Below are 14,113 nucleotides of genomic sequence, written 5' to 3' on the forward strand. Positions count from 1 at the left end.
AATAACCTGGCAAGGACCTCTATTTTGATGCAATTGGTACCACAGAATATGAAATTCTCACAAACATGAAAGGAAATGAAAATAAATATTTATAGGCTAATATAGATCTTCTGTGGTAATAAACATTTTTAGCATTTTTTCTTCCATTAGCTTAGAGTTGAAATCTACCATTACAAGGTAGTGGAAGACAAAAGGACAACCCTGCAAAACACCTGTGATGGTATGCTACTTCTGCACTGATTGCATGCAACGGATATTGAGGTCGGATGACAAGTACTACTGCACTGACTGCAGCACTGACAATGAACTGAATGGAAGCACAGTGTGTCTATTTAATCCACTCATTTCTCATCATTCCCTTTAAGAAGCACAGCTGCACCTTTAACACATGAACTGATTTTAAAATATCTGCATCTCATCAATATTTATAGACTTTTGTACACCTACTCCAGACCAGACAAGTCACTTCTACCTATAGGACGATTTAGAATACACCATTCCTATATGGTAAAATAGGAAATAAACAATGAGGTTTAAGTGGGGTGATTTTTATATTACATTAGGAACAACATAGGGAGAGATTGTAATGAATCAAGTATTCAGAATTTTAAAAATAAAAATGTCGCTCATCTGGTATTAACTATATTAACTTATATATCTCATCTATTTAAATTGCAAAATTGTAGAGACTACCATCTGTATTACATGTATCTGCAGCCTGGGTTTGACACTTAAAGATTGCCTGAACCTTTGAATGGCAAGGCAAAGTAAATACTAAATGACAGCATCACCTAATGTCTAGTAAGATGCCAGGATACTTCTAGCTCATAAAAAAACATAGGCAGGAGATTATAGTTAATGAAAATAAAAATACTTTTCAAATTCCTAAATTAAAGTCATAATGTCAATGAAAGGAGTATTTTTAGCCATGCTGAAGAGTCCAAAATTCATTTGTAGGGCCTCAGATAACCTGGTGTAGGCATTAGAAATTTTTTAAATTGCTTTGTTTAAAGGAAAACTAGGATTCTAGACCAAATCCCTATAATCAAATATTCAAGATAGTTTGAAAAAAACTCTAACATAAGACTTAGGATAAAAGCCTAAGAATTGTCAGGGTTTAGGAAGCAATAGTTATATCTGATGTTTTTATGTTATCAGGAAGAAAATATTCTTGGAGAGGATACTTGGTGTTCAAGCCAACATCCAGTCACTCCTGGAAAATAATTCTTTTTTGTAAACGGCATATGTGACTACAGACGTGTAAACTTAGATGTGATTAGATTGTGATTACAGGAAAAAACCAAAAACTTCAACAAATGGAAACTCGAAAAATCTTTAGATACTAGGAAATATCCTAAAGGTATTTTGTTTAAAAGGCTACATGTAATTTTTTTCTTCATAAATAACAAACACAGAGCTTTTTCATCTCCATCATTTTAATCTAGTATTATACTTCTCTTGAAACACTGGATATTATCTACTAATGAAACAATTTGTTAGTGTAAGGAAACAGTGTCAGTAAGACAGAATACAGTAGCTCCTTTCACACTACTGAATTGCATGCTGTTTCTAAGAAAAATGAGTTCACCGAGAGCCCACACTTTTTTCTATTAGAGAGGACTCAGTTGTTAACATTGACTGAGCATTATTCTGCTGAAAGTTTTAAGGAAGGATGCTAAACAAATTAATTTGTTTTCAGCATTATGAAGCCAATCCATCTCACAATCTCACCTCTGCACTATATTAATGCAGTCCCAGGATTTTTGGACTTCAGCAGGAGCAGCAAAAAATAGTTCATCCAAACAAGACTGGATAAACTGATAGCAACATTTAAAATTTATTATTTTATCTCTAAATTAGTATGAGAGAAAATACAGGAGGGGTATGGACTAGAGAAAGAAGATTTGATAATGATCTTAAAACTCATAATATGCCACTGCAAGGAAAGATATGCAACAATTACTTACATTATTTTTTTTCCTGGGTATGTTACACCTATGTCTAAACGCCTGGAATTTGAAGCACACCTTCACTGCTCAACTGGAAAATCTGACTTAACGTGTCTATCCTACCCCCAAGGTGGGGACACCCAACGTTTTTGCTTCCTCAAAACCCTGCCATGTTGTCTCTCACAGACAGACTTAACCTGGGCTCTGTTACATTGTGGAGCTCTCTTACAATGTGCTGTTCCAGGTATTACTGGTTCATACTGCTTAGGGTTTGCTACCATTTTGCTTTTGTATCATACAATATACTAGAATTGTAGGTTGCATTTTGTAATACATATTTTAGCAAAAACAAATAAACATTGATTTGTGTTATAATACAGTATTTTATTTTCCAAGAGCTGGAATTGACTGAACAATGAAAGATTAATTTAGTTCTTTATTCAATTCTTACCTGAGAAGAATATGTATGACCATCTGATCCACAAACAGGATTGGTATAAACTACTGGACACTGCTTGCAGTTTGATGAAATGGGACCACCCCTCCACTGTTTATGGCCTAAACCAGCCTCTTTCATACTGTAAGTAAACAAAAAGTATGTAATTCTGATAAGCAGTAGTAAAAATAGAACATATTCAGGGTATTTTAACGAGCCTTTACAAACAGTAAGCCATACATAATTTGAACCATAAAGTTTTCCTCTATGTAAAGAGCTGCCAATGTCTTTGGTATAAACTTCTTCACATTTGTACTTTACTCACTATAGTGATACTTGATGGCTGCATATTTTTTCCCTTTCTAAGACATGAGTAGAAAAAGGTGATTAAGATGATGCTCTGCTGTTACACTTAGTGATCAGTCAAAGATGTTGGAATTACATGGCACTGAATCTTCTTTTTGTTATAAAACAGTATGAATAGAACTGTTGTATCAATACTGCTCTTCAATGAGGCAACATTTAAGCTTTAGAGAACTCTACAATAAACACTTCTATAGAAACAGGGAGGTGGTCCTTCAGAGTATTGTTTGCCCCACTTTGAACACTGCCTTTCACTGTTTACAATTTGCAAAATTCAGTCAACACTTAATATGAAGTTCAAAGGGAAGAAAGGAGATAATCCACTGGAGCACAGAATCAATCTACACGAGCATATATGTGTACCCTCATATAAACAGATATATAGACCTAGATGGATCACTTCAGCTTAGGAAAAAGCTATGCTGGGTCAGACTAAATGTCTAAAGTAATTTACTGATGCTTCTTCACACTACTTTTGTAACTTTCAGTTACAGTGGCATATGGCCATCTTCACACAGACATGCTTATTCTCTGTAGCTTTGAATTAATTTTTACTCATTAATTTTTCCAACTTTTTTTTCAACTATGAAAGCCTTTAGCAGCCACTGTATCCTGAATAAGCTACTTTATGATCCAAAAATATATGAAGAAGTAACTTCCTGCATATAAATTTAAAAAAAAAATAAATAAACAGTAACACGTGATTTTTAAACTGTGTTTTCTTCTTGGTATCTTGATGAGGAATCTAAAATTGATTACACCTAGAATACAGCAATGACTTCTCAGGACACACACAAATGTTTAAACTTATAAAATCTCAAATCAAGTATTCCTTAATGGAGTATAACTTTTTCATATTGGTTCACCTACAGAAAATCAAGAACTATTTTGTTAGTAATGAATCATTGTTTGAGAAGAACTTGTCTGTTCTATGTCTGGAATAATAAAAAGAAATGTGAGAAAATAAACTCCTCACCCTCTGGTTTTATAATGAGCAGAGTAAAAGGCTAAAAGCACACACCTAAGAGTAAACTCGTGGTGACAAAAAATGAAAGCCCAATTTCAAGCTATGCTATGTTGTGTAAAATTTTGGCTGTAAATGTGGTCTTTTAGAAGAAAAAAAGAACCAAAAACCAAACCAACATGGAAATCCAGAGATGTTTACATTCAGGTTATGCTGTGTGATGAAATTTTGAACTTCACAGATTTTTTACAGTGTAAACAGGAACCTGAGATGTTGTACACAGAAGCTGTCAGTCACTATTGAAAAAGCCAGTAATAGCTTCAGTTACATGTAGCATAATGACTAATAAAATATCAGTACAGGAAGTTTTTATGTCCACCAGGAAATATTAAAAAGAAAACAATTCAAACATACTACCTTATCAATAAATAACAATCCTTTCTGATGAGTCACATAATTTGAAGACTAAGTAAAAATCATCTCATTTCTAGTTTAGCAAAAAAAGCTGAACTATATATTTGGTTATGTAAAACATATAGAAAAAACTGGACTATTGCTGCTCCTTTCACTTGACTGAGAGTTTTCCAATCATTCACATGAGTTCCAGCATCATTAGATTATACAGATGGTTGTATCTTTCTCTAACTTCTTGTTACTTTTATACCTCACAATTATCCAGAAGTGCCCCCAGTAGCCTGAGGCTTCTGACAGGACCAGCATCCCAACTATCAACCTGACACAATCCCTATTTATCAGAGGTAGAGTAACTTTAAAATGCTGTACAAACCAATTGCAAAAGTTCCAGACATCTACAGAGAAAAGGTCATTGGCGTCAGCAAAATCCAGAAACTGGAAGCAGAATTTGTGAGCCACACAGGGGCAGTTGGTGTAGATGCCTAAAACACACCAAAGAAAGGACTAGCGGCGCTCAGTGTTTTAGTATATATGCACCCTTGGGCATGCCCTTGAGATAAAGACAGGAAGAGACAGAGAAAGGAGAAAAAAAAAAGAAACATCCCATTTTAGATGAAGAGAAGGAAAATCACCTGAAAGAAAAGAAAATGGGGTGTCTCAGAAAGTATTGCAAGGAGGACAGAAACTAGAACAAGCTCAGAATGCAGAAATTGCAGCTCTGTGATGAGTGGAGAGGTACGAAGAAAACAGAAAATATTTGATGTAGTCAGATAGATTACCTTCTCTCAACAACCTCTGCTTTGTTAGGCTTTTAAATGCAAACTGTTCCAGGGTACTTATATAGCTGAAGAGCGTCAAGTTGCCTCTTTTACACCTTCAGCAGATCACTGTTACCAAAATTGGCTTTTATATAACTAATAAGATTTTTGTAATAAACACATAGACCTGTTTTTTCCAAACTTGTAATGAAAGGTACAATGATAAAGAAATTAAAAATAATGCTCTGAAGGTATCAATCCAGAGATACCTGGCCATGGAAATCGTTTGTATGGATATCTATTCAGAAGTTTTAGCACAATGATGCTGAAAGTGGGCTGTATTGTCAAAGCCGCTGAACAGTTATTTTTGACTGCCAGTCACTGAGATGATGGGAAAATAGGAAAAGTCAATTAAAAATAATTTTAATGCTAGTTATGTGCACTTCATAAAATACCTGAATAATGCATTTTACTTATATACTCCAACATTTCCTTTCACCATTATTTAACTGCATTTGTTTCTGTTGACTATTTCTTTGTAAGCAGGTGTTGGGGTTATGTTTTTTCACAGCTAGGCAATGAGCACACTCACAAACTACTGACATGGAAATAACAGAAACTACTGTGATGATAAAAATTATCTTGATATGTGATCATTGGTGTATGTCAAAAATATCCTAAAATAGGCACAAAACTTTTCTGTAATACATGTAATTAGTTATCACTTATGTGAACTATGCAAATATAGCATTATATATTTACATTTTTAAATGTTGACATGAAGAAAAAATAGCAAACAAGGCAGTTAATTCACTTTCATAAATCACTTGTTTCTTCCTTGTATTTATTATAATTCAATATGCAAGAAGAAAAGCCAGACCACTGCAAATTGCAGCTAATAAAATTTTGCCATTTAATTTTGTGATTCTACTGCAATCACCATAAATTATTCTGGCACTTGTTAGTATGTTGTCACGTGAAATATATGATGTAATTCCACCAAAACTCTTCCACAAAAAACTTCCCAAAAAGGCTTTGGTATCTGTCTTGTAATAAAATAACTATTACTGAATGCAACCTCCACCTTATCTGATATTGTTGACACCTAACGGGTAAAATTAAATATATGGGCTTAATTTTCCAGCAATGCTTGTGATTGCATTAATTTGCATACACCAAACTGTGCATGCCTGCCTAGAAACATAATTAGCCAATCTGCCCAATTAGTCTAGCCTATGTACCTGTTTGCATACATAAACTTACCTTCCTGTATACACAGTGATTGTGCCTGCAAATACTTGGAGAATACTTAATGTAACCCATTGGAAATTTAGCTTCAAGCAACTCTTTGGAAACATGACTTATTTAATGATATCTGTAAAATGCATGAGTGCCCAATTCAACTGAAAAATTGTATTTTACAGCCAGATTTCATAATCTTCAAGCACATTTTTTCAAATAAAAAAATCGTACAAAAAATCTGATTTACTAAAAACCAATCTTTGAAAGAACTCATGTAACTCTTCTCTGACAACTACATTTGCATCTTTAGTAGATTTTAGAGTTATTCCAATGTAGAGAGTCTGCCTGATTACATTTTGCCATGGTCTTTGGGAGACACAGTCAACCTGTGTCAGATTAACATAATCAGAAAAACCACTTGTATCATAAAATCTATTTGCTTTCTTTAGAGTTGCCTGAATTTCCTTCAAAGTTGCCTTTTCATGTAGAAACCTCTTGGAAAAAAACTATAGTAGTCAATATACTCCTAAGATGTTTCTTTCAAATGTCAAAACCTTCCCAAATATGTTATTGCCAGTCTTTTTGAGTATGTCTATATTATTTTCACTTGTTTCTTTACTTTGCACTATCCTTAACAAATAAAAGAAAAATCCATCTGAAGAAACTAGTAACAACAACTGAATAAACCTGAGACAAATAAAACAAAAACTAGTAAGATTAATGTGGGAATCAAAATAAAATTCATTGTAGCAACTTTAAGGTAACAGTATTAGTAAGATATTTGTATTTATTGATAACCAGTCTTAGTGTTCAGCAGGTGTGAGATTACAGAAATTCAACTATTGTTTTTCCCCCAACACCTCAGCCCGAGACATGAGATTAGAAAATTATGTATGATCTATCATTTTTGTAAGGATCACTAAGCATATACATACTCAGAATAATTTCAGAATTCAGAAGAATATTTATTTTTGTGCATGTTAAAAAATGCTATTTACTCATCTGCATCAGCAAACAGAAATAAGTAGATATCATAAGGAGATAACTTCTCACTATCTCCTTCCACCTACCTGCACTATTAAATAGATATGTTTACACTTTAAGATAGTTCCTTTATTCTATATGTCTATACACTAAAATAAAATCTAAACCTTATGAACTAAAAAAGTTTTAAGTAATACTGCCAAAATTTCCCAGAATAGTATCTGTTTTATTTAGATTGAGTGAGTTAGCAAGTGTACCATTTTAATAAGATAAAAAAGCAAAGACTGCACCACAACACAGAAATCATAGGATCATGAAATATTTTAGGCTTGAGGGAACCTTAAAGATCATCTTGTTCCAATCCCCCTGCCATGGGCAGGGACACACCTTCCTCTAGACCAGGTTGCTCAGAGCCCCATACAGCCTAGCCTTGAACATTGCTAAGGATTGGGCATCCACAGCTGCTCTGGGCAACTCTTCCATTGCCCTCACAGTGAAGGCTTTTTTCTCCAGTATCTAATCTAAACCTATCTTTCAATCCTGTCACTAAATGCCCTTGGAAAAAGACTCTCTCCAGGCCTCTTGCAGGCCCCCTTTAAAAGGGTGTACCACAAGGTGTTCTCAGAGCCTTCTCTTCTCCAGGCTGAACAACCCCATCTCTCTCAGCCTGTCTCCAATGGAGAGGTGCTCCAGCCTGCCTCTGAATTCACTTCATCCTGTCCACATCCTTTTAATGCTGGAGGTCCCAGAGGTGGATGCAGCACTCCAGGTGGGGTCTAACAAGAGTGGATGGAGAGGGAGAATCACCTCCCTCAGCTGCTGGCCATGCTGCTTTGGGTGCAGCCTAGGATACAGCTGGATTTCTGAGTTGCAAGTGCACATGGCCAGATCATGCCCAGCAGCCCAAAATCCTTCTGGGCAGGGCTGCTCTCAGTCTGTTCATCCCCAGCCTGTGTTGATATCAGGGGCTGTTGTGACCCAGGTGAAACACCTTGCACTTGGTCTTGTTAAACATCATGAAATTCCCATGGGTCCAATTCTCCAGCTTGTCCAGGACCCTCGGGATGGCACCCTGTCCTTCAGGTGCGTCAGCTGCACCACTCAGCTTGGTGTCATCTGCAAATTTGCTGAGATCCATTCAGGTGGAACTTCCTGTCCAACATTATTTACAGAGATTCCTACTACAGATCTGACATAGTCCATGCATTTCCAATATATTTAACTAGAAATGGACACATCCAAATGGCTGAAGCAGATTTGCTTAGCAAATGCTGGAGATGTGGAATGTATTAATGTATATAACAGACCTCATTTTCTGTCACAGAAATCACGCGCTCAGATTTTTTCCAAAGACAGAGATGAAAGTTGACCCTTAACATCTGCAATAACTCTATCACAATATCTTTTTAAATTAGCAGATCCATAAAATTACTTCAAGAGAAACAAGCGAGGCACATTTGCATAAATAATACCTAGATAATAAGACTATTAAGCAAATTAGTATTTACCACTTTTACCCCACACTTTCATTTGCAGTATGACTTTTGTGTATGTTTTGCCTTTTAATCCTGCCTACTCCACACATTCCACTTGGAAGTCCTGAGCCACAGAGGCTGTCAAAACTTTAGACTCACCCAGTAAAGGTAAGAGGTGAGCATAAACCATGCTCTTTCTGTCTCTAAGAAATCTAGACATTTTTGTCAATGAAGCACCAAAGCACGCTCCACCACCCCACCCCATATCTGCACTTCAGACCATGAGAATAGGGAAGAATGGCATGTATTTCCCAGTTAACTCACAGCTAAGTGTCTAGCTTTCCTCCTATGGACTGAGGTTTTAATATGGCATGGATGAATAACCTTGGCACACACTTCTGACAAAACTCCTGAATTGCAAGGAAGAGCTATCAGAAATTACGTAGAGTGGAACCACGCAATATAGGAAAGGTTAAACTGCAGACAGAACAAAGATTGTTGAATAAGGTCAGTCAGGAGTGGAGGAAAAACAAGCCACAAGTCTGACAAGTTATAAAATCATAAAAGCAAAAACAGACAGAAGTTTAAACAACACTGAAGGTCAGTCCATTTCAATGAGCCATGAAAGTCAACACATGCTATACATAGAACTGTCTGGCCAGCAAGGACCCACTGAGTATCTGGCAAGAGGTGGAGAGCATCATCAATACAGTCCAACGGCAAATTAGTCCTAGCTAAATACTGTGTCCATTTGGCAATAAACAATTTTATACTTTTAGGTGGCATATATCCTGCATACAGAGCCTTTATGCCCTGTAAAAACTGCTTGATTAAAGTGGTCCAGAGCGCAAAGATTAAGACGACAGTTTCACAAGTTAAGCATATGCTGGAAGGAAACCTTGGATGAAGCAGAACAATCCACCTATCCACCTATCACAGGATGTCTAATTTGGCTCTTCGCCACAGTTATTTTGGCCTCCAATGTAGGAGCTAAAGAACAGTAAAGTTACAGAAAAAGGTCTTTCAATTATTTTGAAACCATCTCAAAATGTATTGTCATTTAAATTATAAAGATGCTTCATTTACTAGATATTGTTTTCACATATGAGAGATCATCCAAAATTACCTTGGCAACATTGACTTCATAATTTTTAAGCTTATCAACTCACCTACTGTTTTAACTACTTGAAGTTAGAGGACTTCCACCACTTCATATAAGTACTGACCTAAACACGACTTCTTTCCTTTCACTGGATATATGCATTTTTACCCACTGAACAGACAGTAAGAAAATAAGGATCTCCTAGCTCACAGAGTAACTTAAGTGCTATTAAAAAAAGAAAAAAAAAAGGCTTTATTTAACCTACAAAATCTTAAACATTCCATGACATCTCTCACGAATAATCTATAGTTAAATCTTTCACAACAGAAACTGACAGTAACAAAGTTGAGAAGATTTAAATCCCTCAGTGACTACATGGGATGCTCACAATTTTAAGTCTATGCAGAATTGAGGCCTCAAAGAATTTAATACACATTTGTTTGATACAATATATATGCAGTATTACAAAAGATACTGAGATTCCATGCACACACATACCCCACTTCGGTTAAGCAATTATGTACTATAGAAAGATTTTTAATAGTGTATATTAACTTATGAACTTAGACTTCACCTTTTGACCACTTGCCAAGATATGCAAATGTCTTTCATAAGTGCTTTTTATGCTAATCTAAGTGCTTGACCTTGTCATAATGCAATGTTTCAATAATTTCTTAGAACTATTAAGTTTTCGCGAAACTGTTTTCATTTTACAAAGCTGGAAGAATTACAAAACATTTATCAAACCTATATTTTTCTACTTTGAAAAGACAGAACATTATATAGATTTTGTGTGTATACTCAACCTTGCAGAGACTACTTCTTTGAATATAACTATATTCAGTATGTATAAATTCTGTTGGAAAAGACATCAATTTGTGTTCCAAGGAAAGCAGAGATTATTCAACATTTTTCAAAACAGATAACACAGAAGCAAAAGTAATCTCTTTTTTCTTTTACACATTATTTAATAAAGCAGAAACCTTTTTACACCTTTTGTTAAAAAAGAAAATAGTTCTCATCAGTCAATAGAGATAATTTTAACAACTACATCTAATAACCAGGGTATTGTGTCACATCTTAAATTCTTAGTAGTTTGCTGAACAGGAATCCAAAATTCCCTAATAGTAAGCAAAGTGCAATAATTTCATTTGATTAGCACCATTTAAAATGGGTGTCTTATGTTTCAGCATGTTTAGCAGTTGCAAAACTGCAAGGTAGGGTATTGGTTTAATTTTTTAATGATTATTGAGATTATTGAGACAGAATTCAAAGTTAGTAATTCAGAATCTGTTTTGCATAATATGATGCTTTCTGCTTTCCCTATATTTGATAGTTCAATTGAAGACTTAGTTCTCATTACAAAGAATCTTAATGCTTTTGATTCATAAAAAATGAGCAAATACAAATAACAAACATAAAAAACAAATTAAAATAAATGAAAAAAATCAAATTACTAATAACCACTTCTACAACCCAAAGCAGACAGACAGTAACAATATTTTGATTAATAGTACAAGGATATCCATTCCTACAACACTCACTACTTTATGTTGAACATAATTACAGAATAATTTTCACAAGAAAACAGCTACTGTTTCTATTGGCTCAAAACACTGCCTGCCACAAAAATTTTCTTTCACCATTATAAGAATAAACTGATATTCCACTCATCAGATTCAGAACCCTGCTGAGTGATTCTCACAAAATCTATCATTTGCATTGCCTGGCAAGTGCAGGTTGCACCCCTGCTGCCCATGCTCACAGCTCTTCCTTTCCTCTTGCAGGATCAGTCACAGTGTCCCCTTGAAAATACAGACAGAAAAGAAGGAAGAAACATACATTTACCAGCATCACAGTAATCAATATCTCAAAGAAGGATTTCCATTTTCTTCCTTTAATGTCACCAACATATGTCTGCTCTCTCAATGACTTAAATTTATGTTTGCTATACTCAACTCTTTAGGTAGGCTTACAGGTAGAAAACATCAGTTATTGATCAATTTCAAAAGAACAATGTTTGGGTTTTTTTTCCTTCTGAGTAGTAAGAAAATAAACATACTTTGAGCCAAAATTGAAAAACTGAAGGAGAGACATAAGGAACTACATGCCTCTCCAGATTGTATTTAGCAACTCTGAGCTCCTCATAACACCTGTGAGGAATAATAAGCCACTTTTACAAAGAATACATTCAAAGTATTCATGTTCACAGATCTGAATAACCCTTAATTGCATAAATTACTCAGGGTTGCTTCAGAGTCCCTTCACAGCACAAAACCTTGCCATCATTTTAATAAATGTTCTTTGCTCTTTCGTATAGTTTTAGAGTGAGTGATACTTCCCTCTTTCCCAGCCACTGTGCTAGCTTTCATTGTACAGTACTTAAGTCCATTCATCAGTGTGTCCATTTGTGTGGTTGATGCTGCACTCACCACCTACAGCTCAGCTTCTTAACCCTGCCAGGTTTAATTTCTTGTTCTCCCTGCCTCCAGAAGTGCCACAATCCTTTTGCTCAAAGAGGTAAAAATGGGATTTTTTACATTAAACTGCTGTATTACAGGCATTATGTAATAGAATTCTATCTACCCTGGACTCACATTTACATTAAACAACTTTGAACTGGACTCATACTGATCTAAATCAAGAATAATTCTGCTAAACAAGGAAACCATGTAACAGATCTCTTGATATATAATCTACTGTCTGGTGCTGAGGATTAGTACAGGCGCACGTAAGAATAGGACAAGGGGTAATGTCTTTACACTGAAAAAAGGTTTAAATCAGATATAGAAAGAAATTTCTCACTATGAGGGTGGTGAGGCACTGGAATAGGCTGCCCAGAGAAGTTGTGGATGTCCCACCCGTGGGAGTGTTCAAGGCCAGGGTGGATGGGGTTTTGAGCAACATGGTCTAGAGGAAGGTGTTCTTGCCCATTGCAGGGGGATTGCACTAGATTAATTTAAGGCTCTTTCCAACCCAAACCATTCTATGAGTAAGGCTTGAAATAGGCCAGATGTCTTGATAATTCCAGTGCTAGTATTACTTGCCCTTAATTCTACAGACAAAGTAATTTCAAAAGCATACAGACAATAACTTGTCTGTAGTTAGATATTCTAAGGCATAGCACACACATGGACAGAAAATTGTGTTATGCAATGGTGCTCAGGATTACAAGTAACATCTATATGGTGTTTAAATTAAAACTAAAGAACTATTATCTCAAACCAGTTTTGCTATCATGGTTACAGTAGGTCACTTTTGACAAAGGCTGTGATGTTTTTAGATCACAGCCTTTTTGGTGCTGTTAATCAGGTGTTAAAAGAGCACTGGCAAGCTACAAACAACACTGCTTTGCAGTTCATGAGTTTTTTAGGAGAATGATCTATGCCTGTGAATCAGTGCTCACTAAACTTCTGGATTCTGGTGCTGGTTAATAGCTGTTGCATGTCTATGAAAGAGAGAATTCCTTTAGATCGTGTAGACAACTGTCATCTTACTGTACTGCAATCTTCTAAGTGCTCCTTAGACAGATGGAAGAGCACCTATCAGCACCAATTTTCTTACTCCTGCAGAGGGAGAGGGAGAGGAAAAAAAAAACAAGCAAAAAAGAGACAGAAAGGCTTTCAGCTTGGTATTATCTTTTCTGCCAGTATGATATCTTCTGAGTTTATGAATGATGTCTGAAAAGATCAGAAAATGGGAAGATAAAGCTGACAAGCTTTTATCATGTAGCGGTCTGCTCAGACAAAACATATAGCAACAAGTGTATAGTAAGATGATAAATGATCAAAAATGGGTTGTCAAACTGTTAGCCACAGAGGAACATCTGCTGGAATATACTAACTTATTCTATTCATATTCTTTTATATTAAAAGAGTGTCAAAAATTTCCTTTTTCTTTTTTCCACTTGCTAGCTCAGGTCAGAGCCTGACCAGGCAGTGACATTCACACATGCCATGATAATCCCAAACCATCAGAAAGTACCATTCCTATTACACATTCACTGTGCAACAGCTCTGCACACTGTGGCCACCCATACTGGCAAATATGCAGAAATTCACTGAACAAGTGTATCAAACTCTGTTCAGCTTCATGGGAGAAGAGGGAAAAACTCTGATAAATATAAAAGCCTGTTCAACAAAGCATTGCACCAGCTAAACATATTAAAAGAAAGAGCAACACCTGCACAGCCTCCATTTTGGCTGCATATTGCTTGTGTTTGCCCTTGTTTTTCAGAACTTAACCATATTTTTCAATAATACTGATGTTCCCTAAATGCTAGCTGTAATTTGTAATACCCCTGTAATTTGTAATTTTATCTCTGATCAGATCCAGGGAACGTTGACAGGGACTCTCACTGGAGGGAAGAAAAGTTCCCTTCACAATTAGGAAGCAATTTAGCTTTCTCTATATATTGCAAGTAGAG

The 14,113-nt window shown here is 35.6% G+C and overlaps 1 protein-coding gene across 2 annotated transcripts in view; it reads right to left on the reverse strand.

Moving 5' to 3' along the window:
* SPOCK3 (SPARC (osteonectin), cwcv and kazal like domains proteoglycan 3) overlaps positions 1 to 14,113 on the reverse strand; it is a 147,850-nt gene that overhangs the window by 53,418 nt on the left and 80,319 nt on the right. For both annotated transcript variants that reach the window (XM_085058640.1, XM_085058639.1), the window contains exon 5: positions 2,401 to 2,527. In XM_085058640.1, the coding sequence (XP_084914766.1) occupies positions 2,401 to 2,527 (127 nt within the window). The remainder of the gene's footprint in view (positions 1 to 2,400; positions 2,528 to 14,113) is intronic.

Source organism: Lichenostomus cassidix, chromosome 4, assembly GCF_008360975.1.
Source record: "Lichenostomus cassidix isolate B80296 chromosome 4, HeHo_3.0, whole genome shotgun sequence".
Taxonomy (NCBI): Eukaryota; Metazoa; Chordata; class Aves; order Passeriformes; family Meliphagidae; genus Lichenostomus; species Lichenostomus cassidix.